Source organism: Euprymna scolopes, chromosome 13 (assembly GCF_053919585.1).
Source record: "Euprymna scolopes isolate OS-2025 chromosome 13, ASM5391958v1, whole genome shotgun sequence".
NCBI lineage: Eukaryota > Metazoa > Mollusca > Cephalopoda > Sepiida > Sepiolidae > Euprymna > Euprymna scolopes.
In genome coordinates, this window is record NC_136494.1 from 72,468,277 (window position 1) to 72,485,073 (window position 16,797).

The 16,797-nt window shown below is 34.5% G+C and overlaps 1 protein-coding gene across 1 annotated transcript in view; it reads right to left on the minus strand.

The window, feature by feature from the left end:
- LOC145292069 (corticotropin-releasing factor receptor 1-like) overlaps positions 1 to 16,797 on the minus strand; it is a 670,744-nt gene that overhangs the window by 94,650 nt on the left and 559,297 nt on the right. The window contains exon 6 of the mRNA XM_080138124.1: positions 8,161 to 8,314. Within this exon, the coding sequence (XP_079994250.1) occupies positions 8,161 to 8,314 (154 nt within the window). The remainder of the gene's footprint in view (positions 1 to 8,160; positions 8,315 to 16,797) is intronic.

A 16,797-nucleotide genomic window follows, 5' to 3' on the forward strand; every position in this document is an offset into this window, starting at 1 on the left:
GTATTACACATGCATAAAAATAATTGTATCTTCCCTAGGATAGGTAATTTATGACACATATGAAATAATTTTACCTTCATGAGGACGAGTAATGTAAATATATATATTTAATATAATTTTACCTACCCTCGGGAGGGTAATTTAAATACATATATGAAACAATTTAACGTACATTCGACAGGTATTTTACAACATATATGAAACTAGCCTGGGTTGCCAGCATTGCCCGGTGTGTGGAGGTGTGTATTGATCAAAAAAAAAATAGTGGTAGTAGGCAGGCAGGCAGGCAGGTTCGAAGCCGTACTACGACGGAGGAAAAGAACGTACAAAATAAAAGCTGACATCTTTGCCATTGCGTCCATCTTCAAACCTAAAGTAGCGAAGGTTTAAATTAGGGCTAGTCAAGCGAAAAGAGGGGATGACTTTCAAAAATATCGGCGAAAACAGCGACCCCTCTTTATAGGAAAATGCCCAGTTATGGGTGAAGGAATTAATATTATTAGCCAATTTTTCTACATTTGTCGTCGAAAGGGTCGCGCTTCAAAATGATACTGATCTCGTAAAAATCTGTCGCCTCTGTTGAAAGTTTTAGACATACATACGTACACACATACATACATACCATTAAACACACAGGTGAGATTTATATAAAAGATAACTTCTCTTCTCACAAAGGCAACCATGATTTTTTAAAAATATGAAGTCGTTTTTAGAAGATGGATCATTAGGATTTCTAAGTTAATATATAAATGATAGGTACGGGCAATGTGGGCGGACAAAGATAGGGGGCCTAGTTTTGAAAGCCGATTTATCATCATTTTTTTGTAGGTTTCCGACTACTTTTTGATGGTATTTGAAAGATGAAAGACTAAACATAATTTCTAAAAGGAGAAAAATATTTGTACACCGCAACAAAAAGTTATGAAAAATGTTTTAACGGCGAGCTAACCAATTCAGCTAAATTTTGAAGTTAAACAAATTCATTGTAAAAATCTTTTTAAAGATAAATATTAATTTTCTGGGTCTATTTAAAAGATAATTAGTAAAGTCCTAAGATATTGAATTAAATATAAAAAAAAACATCTAGTTTGTACAAAACATAAATTAATTAGCCGAGTGATTCTGCTGTTCGCAAAACGAAACAAACGAAAGTTTTGTACACACGGAATATACGGAAGCCCAAAATTTCAGCCAGTCGAAAGACTGTAAAAATGGCGTCATGTAATTAAAAGGGGATTCTAGTTTTTCCCAGTTGTGCATTCGTACATTCCTATTCTGAACCTTTGTATAATTTTTTTCACTTTTTAATTTAATTATTTTTCTATGTTCCTGTTTTTAAATTATTATTTTTTTTAATTATTGTTCAATATTATATAAAAATTATGTTGCACCGAAAGTTTCACATTCTATCAAGCAGGAAAAATATGAAAATCTTATACATAAAAATCATGCAAAACCTGTAATCTTTAAAAAAAGTAGAAATATTTTTTGCTATTATATTTTTTTGTGAAAATATTAAATAAACAATGCTTAATTCAATGATAATATCGGTAATTCGAGAAATTCATTTTTCTTCGAATTATATCGAATTCATTAATACAGACTTTAGAGGCTTTTATCGTAATGTTCCTGTAAATTTTTTTTTTTAATTGTTATATTTTAGGACGAATAATGTACAATGCATATTCAAAATAATTTTACCTACCCTCGGATGGGTAATTTAAACACATATATAATACATATATAAAACAATTTAACATACTCTCGACAGGTATTGTACAATATATATGAAATAATTTCTCTTCCCACCAAGGCTACCATAATTTAAAGAAAATCGAAATCATTTTTAGAAGATGGACCATTAGGATTTCCAAATTAATACATAAATACATTGTCTTGGTTAATGATTAGGCAACCCTTGCTTCACCATAAATTTTACCATTACTGTATTTCTGTCCTTCCTCACTATCGGCACTATAATTTATAATTGTAAGAAAAATGATGTCATTTTTGGAAGATGTCTCGGCAGGATTTTCAAATTAATGCATAAATATATTGACCCAGTTAGTGATTAGACAACGCTTGCTTCATTATCAAATTCCACATTAATGTGTTTTATTTTCCTTCCCCACTATCTAAACCAAAGTTTCTTGGAAAAAAGACGTCATTTTCGGAAGATTACTCAGCAGGCTTTACAAACAAATACGCAAATATGTTGAGAAACATTAACTTTTTTCTGTTTTCATGTTCTTGTTCAGTTTTTTCTTGTTGTAAAGACGAATGAATTATCGTATGTTCTTCGTTTTTATTTATTTTCCGATTAAAATCTCTTATTTCACTTTTATAATCCACGCAGTATTTGAGATCAGTTGTAATGTACGAGTTTTGTTTCAAAAGTAGAACCTCTTTTTCTTTTTACTCAAAACGTTGAAGAGCTACGAATACAAGAGTGATACCATTAAGACGAGTGGCTATTTGTGCTCAATAATTTATTTTTCTACACAGTCTCAATGCACGACTGACACGACTGGCAGCAATGAACGATGGCTATGCATAGGTATCCACAAAGTTCTTTGTCATGTGGGGGTCGTTCCAAGTTAAAGACACCTATTTTTAACATATAAAGTTGAAGAGCTATAAAGATGGGAGTGGTACCATTAAAACGAGCAACATTTTTGTCTTCAAAATGTATTTTCCTACATAGTCATCACTATTCCCCATGCACTTTTGCGATGAATTCAATAACGCATCTGTGCTTCTGACACTCGGGTTGCTTTCTTAAAGTCTAATACCGTCAATATCTGTAACAGAGAGATAAAACTTTCAGGTCACGAATGCATTAGTTCATTTATCATAATAATACAATTTGCAATCCCCTCTGATCCATTCTGGTGGAATGACAATATAGAGAGTATTAATTTTGGAACGATCCTCGTACATTTCTTGTTAAATGCTTTGCGCTGTTCGCGTGGTTTAAAACCTGGTGTTTTGATACAATTGTGAATTGATTAACAGTTACAATTTGGCATGCATATCAAGAAGGTGGAGAAAAAAAAAAGGATTGAAATCAAGAAATTTTGAAAAAAGTAAAGAATTAAGGAAGTTCGAATGTTTGTATGCTTATATCTTTTTGTGATATCATAATGGGTTTTCAATATTTGTGATAGCATTCAGCTCCCAAATGACTAATAAACTGGATCGTTAGCAGATCAGTCGAAGGTAATAAATAAAGGAAAGGATTTTTTTTAAAACTGGAATTGTGCATTATAAACAACAGAGAAGATTACCGCAAGTATTAATAATCTGTAGCTGTAAAAATAAAAAAAAAATGATATAAGCAGAAAAAGATTGATTTTGTCTGTTTTCCTTTTATATTTATACTAGCAAAGATACACGGGCTTCGCACGGGACTTTGCTGTACGCTCGGATACCCGTTTCGCGGGCACCTCTACAGTAAGTGGATGTTGTAAGAGCAATTATTTCTTAAGGTGTTTAAAAAATTTTTCACTGCCACCTGAAGTGACTGAAATCCAACTGTGCACTTTAAATCAAATAGGTTATATCAAAGTATCACAATTAAACGTTTGTTTAATTTGTCGAATGAATGGAACTGGAAAATGCTGATCTGATTCAAATTCACAAAGATGTTAGCTGGCAATCCCCAACCTGGTATGAACCCTCCTTAGGTGGAGGAGTTTATGAAGAGTCACACTAAATATGATCTTTACCTTTTACCTTGACCTTGAAAATAGTGTGCACCATCTCTAGGTTGGAGATCATCACCGTCAGGTTTGGTTATGATCGGTCTAATGGTGTGGGTTGTAGGAGCTTATATATACATATACTTGATCTTTGGCCATTTTCCTTGAAAAATAATGTACACAATGATACGTGGGGGAACCATCATCATCTCAGATTTGGTCATAAGCGGTTCACTGGTGTGGGCTGAAGGAATATATATATACGTAAAATATGATCTTGCCCTTTGGCCTTCAACCTTGAAAAATGGTGTGCACCATCCCTAGGTAGAGGACCATCATCATGCCAGGTTTGGTCATGATCGGTTCAGTGGCGTAGACAGTAGGAGAGTTATACACGCACAAACACACAAACACACGCACATAAAAAACACAAACACACAAACACACACACAAAAACACACACACAAAAACACACACACACAAACACACACAAACACACACAAACACAAACACACACACACACAAACACACACAGCTGCTACTAATTTAAATATTTGGATATAACTATCATTGCAAACTCATTTTCCTTATTCCAACAATGTATTTCGGACTCAATAGATGTCCGAGCGGAGAATATTTTTTCTAGTATTATATAAATTTTTTTCAATAATATTTGAAAAATATAATTCTATTTTAATGCGGCATCTCGCTTATGTTCACATTATGCTGCAGTATAGATCATATTTAATTATTCCCATAATTATGTTGCCTCGAATATTTTTTTTTCGATTTCAATTGTTATTTTTTATAATCGTACGTAACTTTTCGATTTTAATGAGTAGGCTAATTTAATTTTTTTTTTTAATTTTTATTCATTTTTTAATTTTTAATTTTTTCATTTATTTCTATTCATTTGCTTTAACCATTAATTCGCTTACGAAAAACAATACAAGTGATGTAAATCTGAGTGGCTTTGAACATTTCAGCTTAACAGGTCTTGCATGCCGGTATTAGAAGGGGGACTGTGATGAACATATTACACCGGAATAGGAATCAAGTGAACAGAGATGCAAGGAAGTTTTAAGTGAGTGAGAAATCGACTAGGAGCGAGTCGAACAGAACGTATAAAAATTCATTATTATAATGATTAACAACTGACGGCTTTCCCTTCTCCGATCGTGCAACAAGAACCAACAGCCATGACAATTTATCTGTGTTGATTTAATACGATTAGAACGAACAATGGAAATAGATCCAGACAAAGGCATCGGATGAAAGAAACAAAAATACAACTTTAAGGTGGAGAAGGTCGATTAGAATTAGCTGGATTGATGGATTGCGATCAATCGTGTGTTTGTTCTTTTTTTTTTTTTTGTTTACTCGCCGCTCTTTCCGTCGCATAGACATTACATATTTTAAATTCCAACGACTATATTTTGGTGGGCAAAAATAACAAAATATACTCTTTCCAGTATTCACCAATAAGAAATATTCTTAAAGAGGTTTTTCTCTGTATTTTTATATGTATTCATGTTTCTCTCTCTCTCTCTCTCTCTCTCTCTCTCTCTATCTATATATATATATATATATATATATATATATAGAGAGAGAGAGAGAGAGAGAGAGAGAGAGAGAGATCCTTTTGCTTTCTCTCTTTCCTTTCTCTTTCCTTTTTGCCTACCACGAGAGAGAGAAGATTTATAATTGAACATTCGATTTCGTTCGTGTCGGCCGAACGTAGCCCGCTCAACTGACTTCCGACACATACATATATATATATGTGTCGGAAGTCAGTTGGCCTCTCTCTCTCTCTCTCTCCCTCTCTCTCTCTCTCTCTATATATATATATATATTTAACACTTAACTAAAATGAGTGAACAAACTATATATATATATATATATATATATATATATATATATGTGTATGTGTGTGTATGTGTGTGTGTCAGAAGTTAGTTGGGCTATATATATATATATATATATATATATATATATATATATCGCCCAACTAACTTCTGACACACACACACACATTATATATATATATATATATATATATATATATATATATATATATATATATATATATATATAGTTTGTTCGCTCATTTTAGTTAAGTGTTCAATTTTAGCCGACGGTCCCATATAATTAATTTTCTAGAGAGTATTACTAAAGTCAAAAACCCGACCTAAGACCAGTCAGACCTACTAATAGGGATTAACCCCATCATTACAGGGCATAAAACAACATTTACACCCTTTGGCCCTCGATCACATTACATAGACGAATTAGAGTTGGTACATTAATATGTTAGAATTAGCTTAGGAGTAGTTTTGGTAGATAGCGTGATAGAGCTAGGAAACTAATAAATTTAGTTTAATTAGGTAGTTCTATAGAAAGAACAATCATAGCCCAATACGAATCCAACGGAAGACAACAGAGTCAAAACAGGAAAAAGATAAGGGGACCATAATATAAAATAATATATTGGAGTAAATACTTTCTTTTTTTTACATGGTGGCCACCACTTATCAAGGCCCGAAAGCCACTCAGGGATAAGGGTTATTGCGTGTACAGTAATCAATGAGATAGTATTGTAGTAATCATTAGTATTGGGGGTTTTGATAGAGTGTCTTACTTAAGGGGGCGGTTTGTCAGGAGTTTGTTTATGTTGGACTTGAAGACGTCCAACTTGTAGTCAGGTGGGAAACAGGCAAGCGGCAGAGAGTTCCACTGGCGTGCAGTTTTAAGAAAGAAGCTTTGCTCATGAGATCTACGTTTGGATTTAGGCACAGATAAAGAGTGGGGAAAATTATTGACAGTAGTTTCAGCTAGACGGATGTTTCTCGTGAGAGATTGGCGAGGGGGGGGACGAGGGATTGTAGCTCAGACGAGCACCTGCCATGGAAATAGCGATAAAACAAAGACAGGCTCGCAACGTCTCTTCTGTGGGAGAGAGGTTGCAGGGAAGAGAAAAGGGCATCCCCCACTAAACCACGAAGTCTGTCAAGGCAGGATAGACTGTTTTTAGCAGCTCATGCCCAGATGTGGCAGCAGTACTCTATCCTTGGACGTACTTGGCTTTTATACAGATAAAGAATTTCTGTTTTTACTCTTGATCTTCAAACAATTCCTATTGCCGCTTACACATAAGAGGCTTCTATTTGAGATAGTGTCCTACAGCGGACGATATGAGGAGATGTCTGTTCACATTACATTTAAAGCTCCGTATGTTAGTACAACCAAGAAAGCAGGAAACAGGGAGGGAACTCCGAAGTGTAGAAATCGGAAGAAAGAAACTATTATGGTAGAAAGCTTTCTAGCATCTAGAGACTTCTTAGAAGGGTAGAATATTGCTGCTAGATGGGTTTGTCGATGGCATGCACGGTGAATACGGTATAATCACGTTGACACACCGGTTCTCGCTGGATCAACGGAGTTAAGCAACGTTGAACTTGGTCAGTACTAAATGGGTGACCATTTTAGACTTCTGGATGCTGTATGTGCTCTCCCATTATTTCGGCATTGTTTCCAGTCATCCTGGACTTCTCATTGCCACTGGACCTAAACAGTGTCGATTCAGGAAAGGTGTGGTTAGGCATTGCGCAACCTTTTCCTCGCAATTACACGCGTAGCTACCCCTACAGGGAGTATCTTTTGCCTTTCGAGACTGAACGGAGGCATTGTACGTTGAAGGAGTACAAATGAAATGAGTCTTATACAACATCTTCCATGTATTTCTTTAGAAGGTCACGACTTATTAAGGGCAGGTAGCCACTCAAGGATAGGTGTTAAGTGTTGGGTACGTCGTGAAACAATATCAATCACGGTGAAAAATTGGGTAGGGTAAGATTATCTAAATGGACGACTTAGTGGGAATTTATTCACCTTACACTTGAAAACGACCAGATTATAGTCAAGCCTGGAAGTAGACAATAGCTCTAAAACAAGCACAGAGATTCAATATTGCGGCGATAGGACAGAGATTTGAGTTTAGTTGAACCAGTCTAAGAGAGACAAGCTAGTGGTAAATGCCCCAGTCAAGATGTAGCAATAATACTCCATGCGTAGGTGAACCGTGTGTTTGTAGATGTACAATATATTCTCAGATGTTAGCAATTTCCTCGCACAATTTCCCTTGTCTCACTAAAAAGGGTCAAAGCTTGTTGCTTAATTTGAAATTTCTGCTATATTGATGTGAGTAGCACCGAACTTTCAATGGAGCGACCTGAAACTTCGAAAGTCAGATCGGGGTCTAGGTTAGGGTTAGGGTCTAGGTCGAAATAATAAAGAACAAGAAATTGACAGCGAAAACAGTGCATCACTGAAAACCACCCTTGATGCATCTCGAGATCTATTTTGGGATTATATATAATATTCGGTACAAATGCTAATTACAGACATCATTACAATAATTAATAGAAAAAAAAGACAAAAAGAATAATATAAAGACTCTGACCCCATCCAATTAGAATGAAATGCCACAGTCGCAGCCTCTCCGACGAATATGTCCAGACGACCACCATGTGTAAGTGGAGACCCTCGACGAACATCCAAAAGAAATTGGTGGATTGGATATAGATGAACGCCGTCACCAACGATTTGCACAGCCACTAGAAATATAAACAAACAAAAAAGTGTTTACTTTTCAAATACAGTTTTTGTTAATTTTATTTATACAATATGTGTAACGAAGACTAATAAACACTCAGTGATCCCATTTGACAGAGAGCTCAATCCAGTTATACAAATTGTTTTATACAACAATTTTTATTTTCTATACTTACGTATTTTGATATTGATATATCCTTGAAGTCACCCTGTTATTAAGCTTAGGCATACACAGACCCGCGGCGAATCTAGAGGAATAACCCAGGCACAGATTCTGCTATTCAACGAATATCAACAGTCCCCGTTACGCTAATCCATACACTAATGATCTGGTTCTGAGAACAGAATAACTTTCGCAGATGATGAAATATATTTGAAAATGAGGAGAAGGCATTACTGCCCCAGTTAACGCAGTACCGTAGATTGTATGTAAGTTTAGTGTCGTACATATAATCAGGCATTAGATACGATCAGCTATTCGATAATACATAATAAGGTTCCATCATATCACCCGGGTTAAAGTCTGTGATATTTAATTTTCCTCGCGTTCCATTGTTGCCTTTCCCGCATTTTGTAAGGAGCCAGTCCTCAATCTTCGGTGATTCTATATCGTCGACCGGAGAAAGGTCTCTTAATATCTAACCAATCCCACAAATTGGCTATACATAATAGTAAATCACTAAGATCGCTTCATGATGCTTTAACGTCGATTGGTGGATGATGTAAATGTTGAAAAAATATTTCTATTCTAGCGGTTTTATCAATATATTCAGTAAAAAAAAAAAAATTCAAAAATTTATTTAAGTTAAAATTGAACAACAACAATGTGTTTTTTTACAACAAAAACAATAACCATAGAGTTTATCCGTTGCAATGAAGCTCGAATCGATTTTTTTTCTGGAGGAAGTGCTGGTCATCCAATTTTGTCAAAAGCTAGACATCAAAATACCACATTCACTCTTTATCTTAGTTAGATGCGTGATCTTTAGTTTATTTTTAAGATATAGTTTGTTTGTTTTTTACTAAAAATTGATTGTAGGGGGTGTTACAATAGATACATTAAATACAAAAAACTTTAATAAGATTCTTGAAGAATTATATATTATTTATCTTATCTATCGAGCTGTGACAGCAGCATATTCTTTTCGTTGCTTTGACTCTTGAGTATATATCCTTAATATCTTATATGTTTTTTTTATATAGGCAGACGTGGTTCTCGGATGATTGACTGTGTCTTACTGTCTCGGATATATACTCGAGAGTCAAAAAAATTAAAAGACTTGATTGATTGAGATTGTCGGACTGACTTCCTCATCTTGGTTGTTATAGTCACAATGTTTCGGCCGTTTTGCCCTCCGGCCTTTATTACAAAACACCTGATGAAGGCCGGAGGGCAAAACGGCCGAAACGTTGTGACTATAACAACCAAGATGAGTAAGTCAGTCCGACAATCTCAATCAATGAAAACACCTCATCTCAAAAATACAGACAATTACTAATGAAAAGAATATTCTGTTGTATTCTGACCTACTTATTTACAACTACAATTTTATTTCATTTTCTGTATAAGTTTAAAAACTGTACAAAAATAAAATAAGTTCATTGTAACGCAGACAATGCCGGGTAATAAACAGTAGTCTATGTGCATAAAAGTTAACTCCGAAATCTTTTTTTTTATTGCTTTTGTGTCTGACTTAAACCAACAGTCGCTTACATGGTAAGCTGTCCATTTTGATGATTACGTCCTTCTCTTTTCCTCACATTCCAACTTTTTGATGACCCTTATATGTGCATGAGAGTGAAGAGTTATTATTCCTTGTTATACTTTTCATGTGATTATTGTTTTTGCAAGCACTTGATCCAAAATCTATATGGTATCCCTCACCTCTGTCACAATGTTGCCAGTATCTTACAGATTCTTCTTAATGATGCTTTGCGTACAGAATAATTCTTGTCGTGTACGTTGTGCTATTTCTATTTATAACATTTATTTGTATATTCTTTACGTTATCATTCTGATGACAATTTCTACACTGTCTCCAAATTTGCGATTGTCAAATTGCCAAACGCATTTAAATGACTGGCAAGGGTAAAAGTGCACACGCCCATAGTTGGATGCATACTTGGAGGCAATGTAATGAAAACATGTTAAGCGTTAGGTTTGTCCACTGTTTTCCACGTGCTCCGAAAACAGGCAGGTAAGTTTGTTGTTTTTTTTTACATAGGAGTCTCCACTTATTAAGACCCAGAGGCCACTCGAGGATAAGGGTTAAAGAGTGTACATAGTCAATGGGACAATATCATGCGAAGCGTTAATAGTGTAAATTTGGTAAATTGGATTACTTAAGGGGAAAGGCTCATCAAGAACTTGTTTACATTAGACTTGAAGATAACCATATTGTAGTCAGCTGGAAAGCAGAAAAACGGAAGACAGTTACACAGATGTACAGTTCTAAGAACGGAGCTTTGTTCATGGAATCTACGTTTAAGTTTAGGCACCGATAAAGAATGGGGGAAATTATTGATAGTGTTGTCAGCTATACGAGTGTTTTTCGTGAAATTTTGGTGAGGGGGGCCACAGCTTGGAGCTCAGACGAGCACTTACCATGAAAATAATGATGAAGCAGATACAGGCTCGCAATGTCTCTTCTGTGAGAAAGAGCTTGCAGAGAAGAAAAAAGGGCATCCCCTATTAGGCTACGAAGTCTATTTTGAACTCTGTCGAGACAGTATAAGGTCTTTCTAGCAGCTCCTGTTCAGATGTGGCAACAATACTCCATCGTTGGATCTACTTGGGTCTTGTATACGTAGAGAATTGCATCAGCAGTGAGATATCTACTGGATCGATAGAAGGGTCCCACTATTTTTCCAGTGATCTTGGCAACGGATTTGATGTGTGTGTTTCATTTCATATCAGGAGTGAAGGTCAAGCCCAGAAGCTTGTCAAAACATGGAGCCTCTCTTAAGACGAGAGACATTCATTTCAATTGATACCAGATGGAGATCAGAGCGTTGATGATGTAAAGATAGAAATTTTGTTATAGATGCATTAAAAGTAACCAGTAAAATTTCTTTATTAAACAAGTAGAAATCTATAACTCTCGTTATACTTATGCGAAGTCTAGATATTATTACTTCTTTCTACCCCGAACCTTATTGTTTATTTTCTGTAGATTTGTTCCCATTCTGCTTTGATTATGTTTCAGAATTTTTTATTTAGATAAAGATCGATAATTTGGATTATTTTAACTAGTATTCTAATATTTGTTGCTATTATCAAAAAGTTTCGGTCTATTTAATCCACGATATTTTTTAAACTAGGAAATCTTTATGCCTAAATCAAGAATCTATATATAATTTCGAAACAAAACTTATCATATGAATTACAGAGTATATTGTTCCCGTAATGTCAGACACTACCTGGTAAAAGTGCTAATTATTATATTATTTTTAGTTCTTATCATCTGTAGGCCGGAAAAACCTCCAACCTCCAACAAAGCTGACATTTAAAACTGATTACAATCAAGGCTTTATCCGTTGCGCTATAACAAATGGAAAAAATTGCGTTGATACTAAATAAAAATAAATAATGTAGGAAACCAAGATCGACATAAACATTCCAAAGTTTGCATACGACTCTATTCTCGTGCTACACTTTGGTCAAGATCAAAGTGTAGTATCTGTTCTTCAGATTCTGCACTTCCATTTCTTGTTCTCTTTCGGTGGAGGATCAGTCCTTCACGACTGAGACAATTTTTTTTTTAGTTTTGTACCTTTTCTCCACGTTAAAAAACGACCCTGGTGTCTAACTCTGTCCTGTGAGGAGGCATAGTAAACAGGTACACTAATTTCATTATCTCCTTGACTAAGATAATTTTTAAATTTTGCCTCCTTATCCAGAGTTCCCTTTTCTAGGAAACTGTTTATTTTCCCACTTTAAAAAATGACCTTGTGTCAAATTTTGCTCTCAAGGGGGAGCCAATAAATATGAGTTAGAGAAACAGTGTTATTCTTTTATTCTTGTTTAGTATTAACGCGATACTTTTTTTCCTTTGTTATAGCGATTGAGATAAAATTTTAATCATATACGTATGTCACATATAAATTCATGTGAAATATATGATTATATGTTTAGATGGCAAAAACAGTAGAAATGCATACACACAGATAGATAAACTAAGACAGGAGAAAAGGCAAAAACTATTAATACTCCTTGATTTCGATATGTTAGAATCACACGCGTAGTCCTCCAACCAACTAATCCATAATCCATTTAGAAAAATCCATTATCTAAATGGTCTCACAACAACACGATAAATAATTCATACATTTTTGGCGAGAGAAACGAATAAAATGCTTGCTTAGATCTATCATGTTTTAAATTAAACTCCCTATTAGTGAATGAAAGATAAGATCTATTTCTCAGTTTTATGCATATATCTTTATCTGCATTATAGTAGCGAATCATCGTGTAAATCATTAGGTTAATTTTTATCTCTCATAAAATTTATAGAAATAGATTACTAAAGATAAACGATACTTTTCCTTGAATAAAAATTAGTATGAATTGATTTTTTTTTATATATATGGTATACATAGTTGAGTGTATTATGAATAATATTTTAATTGAATTGAATTAAGTAGTTGTTAAGTGTCGGCTGCGAATAAATCTTTCTTACGAGGTGCATATCTTCAAGTAACTTCTCGGAGTGTCTTATTCGAAAGGTGACAAAAGAGAGTGTATACGTCTGACTTCGTGTGTGATTGGAAGCTATCTAACAGCTTTGCGAACTCAAAATGTTTCTTAATGGAGTCATGAATATGAACAATATAACTGTTTATGGAAATAACTCCAGTCAATGTATGAAGCCATTAAAATGTGTATATCTACAAACAATAGCGCTCCAAGGTCAAAATCAAATCAACAATAAGTGTGAGATAGATTCCGACACAGAAAACAGCAATTCTTCTTTCTTTGTCACAAACATCGTTCATGAGCAATGTAAGAACAAAATGGCAAAATAACCGGAACAAAAGTGATAAGCGTAGCAAAAGTTATAAGGGTAGCAAAAATTATGAGGGCGGAAAAAATTTAAAAGGGTAGGAAAAGTTATAAGGGTAGCAAAAGTTATAAGGGTAGCAAAAGTTATAAGGGCGGAAAAAGTTATAAGGGTGACAAAGTTATGAGGGTAGCAAAAGTTATAACGGTAGCAAAAATTATAAGGGCGGCAAAAGTTATAAGGGTGAGAAAAGTTATAAGGGTAGCAAAAGTAATAAGGGTAGCCAGAGTTATAAGGGTAGCAAAAGTTATAAGGGTAGCAAAATTTAAAAGTGTAGCAAAAGTTATCAGGGTAGCCAGTTATCAGGGGAGCTAAAGTTATAAGGGCGGCAAAAGTTATAAGGGTGGCAAAGGTTATAAGGGTAGCAAAAGTTATACGGGTAGCAAAAGTTATAAGGGTAGCCAGTTATCAGGGGAGCAAAAATTATAAGAGCGGCAAAAGTTATAAGGGTAGTCAAAGTTATAAGGGTAGAAAAAGTTATAAGGGTAGCAAAAGTAATAAGGGTAGCAAAAGTTATAAGGGTAGCAAAAGTTATAAGGGTAGCAAAAGTTATAAGGGTGGCGAAAATTATAAGGGTAGCCAAAGTTATAAAATATTCGCGAGTTCGAGAAGATTCCCGAGTTCGACAAGATACACCTTAAGAAAGTCAAAGGTTACATCGATTGAAGCGTTGCGAAAATTACACTCCAGATGAGAACCGTAGTCTAGAGAATTCAACTAATACCAATAACCAACCATTATCTCAAAAATTCAGAAACGTAATATATACTTTAGTTCTGAGATTAACTTATACTTGAAGAATAGTTTGTTTTATTTTAATTGGCCTTCTTACTTATAAAGATGTCTGTGTATTTCTCTCGTGCATCTCACTTTGTGTTAATTCAATAACTCTTAATGTCTCGGTAAGCATTTAGAGAAAAAGCGACTCTCCAAATTACTACGCGGTATTTTCTGATTATCCATCGTCTGGCCAAACAACTTCACTCGGGCTGCATTACGCCAGAAGAAACAGCTATCAATGTTTATGACTTCTATAATATCTCCCAGTAACTGTATCCTATAGACAACACTGATACGTTCCTTTATTCTGACTGGTTGATAACTGCTTACTTGATGCTTTGGTTAATCGATATTTGACCTCGCTTGAAACGAGATCTCGGAGAATTCCAACGTGAGTATGGTGGTGATGTGTTTCTAAAGATTCCAAGAATGAAGGCGCCAGGGGATTGTGATTTATTTTATTTTATCTTAGTTTTGCAGCTTCTAAGATAGAATCAACATTTGTAACGCGTCAATAATCGTATAGAAGCGAAAAGGTTTTCACACGACCTGAAAAGAAAAAAAAAGTTCCATCATGAAGTTAATGGATGTTTGGGCATCGGTATTTGTATTGTGCAATCAGTCAGTTAGGATAAACGTGCTACCTGCTGCAGTATGGATGTGGCACAAGGTTAGAAGAGGATAAAGATAATCCTCTCCCAGGCACATTCTGACACGTGCAAAAATAATAAGCGTTTTATGATATTCCCCAGGCTATCGGGGGACAACCCCACCCCCGAAGGCGTATGTAATGCCTGGGAGGATTCATTTTCTACAACCTTTCTCAACCGTAACACATTTCGACGAAAGAGATTCTGACGGTTCAAGTCTTCCCCAGGTTGCTAAACCAACCTTTCTTTTCATGAACATGGTTTCTTTCCTATAACTTACATTTCTAGAACTTATTCTCTCATGGCCTTCTCAAATCCAATCTCAACAAATATATAAATCTACCTTATAAGTAACGAAGTTTTTTTTTTCGTAGTATTGGGAAGTTTTAATCGTCTCATAATATTTTTCACTATCCAACTGTTAATCCGTCCAATTCAGTAACCCTTATTTTCGACTGGCCTTTAAGTGATGACGTAGTAATAAAAATCAAATAGTCAGTTAAAATGTATATTCTATTTGTTTACATCTGCTTTTTAATATAACACAACACTACGCTTTCAAATGATAATCTACTATTAATGAAGACCTGTCTGTTAATCGCCGAAACGTGTTTAACAACATTTTCTTTTGTATCCCAATTGTTAAGTTTTGGGTTTCTGTCAGCATGTTACACGGTTAGGTTTTAATATATATATATATATATATATATATATATATATATATATATATATATATATATATATATATATATATATAGTAAGTTATAAAGTGTGTATGGCGATTAAGCTACACTGAATATTCCGCGTTTCATCCACTCTAGGATTCCTCAGGCTTATGCACATAAGCCTGAGGAATCCTACAGTGGATGAAACGCGGAATATTCAGTGTAGCTTAATCGCCATACACACTTTATAACTTACTAACTAGCTCTACCTACGTATTGAGCACTTTTGAAGTAAATACTTAACGTTTACGCATAAATCTATACTTTCGTATATTAACGTTATGTTAGTAAATTAAGTAGTTATATATATATATATATATATATATACATACCCCCCCCTCTCTCTCTCTCTCTCTATCTATCTATCTATCTATCTTTCTTTTTCTCTTTCTGTAACTTCAAAGGTCCACGTTCTCCATTTTTTAAATAATATTTTGTCCTTTTTTTCTCGCCGTGACGTAACCTCGCACACAATTCAGTATTTGCATATGTTGGCTGTTGGCTGTTAGCTGTTGCTGCTACTGCCATATGCGGGTCCACCCTCCGTTACATACTAATGTAGTTTAAAATAATTCTTTTCTTTTTTTTATATCACGACTGAGTCTTAAATAACCTTTTCGTTAGTCCATCACGCCTACATTTCAAATAAAATTTATTTCGTTAGCGAAACTTGTTTTAAAGACTTCTTTTGTCTCCCTCGATTAAATGTTAAATAACGTTTTTGACAGTCTATCATGTTTACGTTTTAAATAGACTTTATTTGTTCTGCCAAACTTGTTTTAAATAAGATGTTCATTAATCGCTCACGGCTTTGTGTGAAAGAAAAAAATTTTCTCAGTCTGTCACGTTTATGTTTGAAATAGTATTTATTTGGATCTGCCAAGCTTGTTTACACAACATGTTCCTTTTTCTCTCACGGCTAAGTTTCAAAATAACATTTTCGTCAGTATGTCACGTTAACGTTTGAAGTAGATTTTTTGGTCTGTCAAGCTTGTTTGAAATTGTTATTTAGTCTCCCGCTATTAAATTTGCGATAACATTTTCGTCAGTCAGTCAAGCATGTATTAAGTAGTATATACTTTTCTCTCTCCTGACTAACTTTAAAATATTTTTTCTGTCCGTCATTTTAACATTTAAAATGGCATTTACTTGGTCTGTCAAGCTTGGTTTCTATTACATATTCTTCTATCACTCATGATTAAATTTGAAGTAACATTTTTTTGCCAATCTGTAACGCTTATTTTATAAATAGAATTTCTTTCGTCAGCCA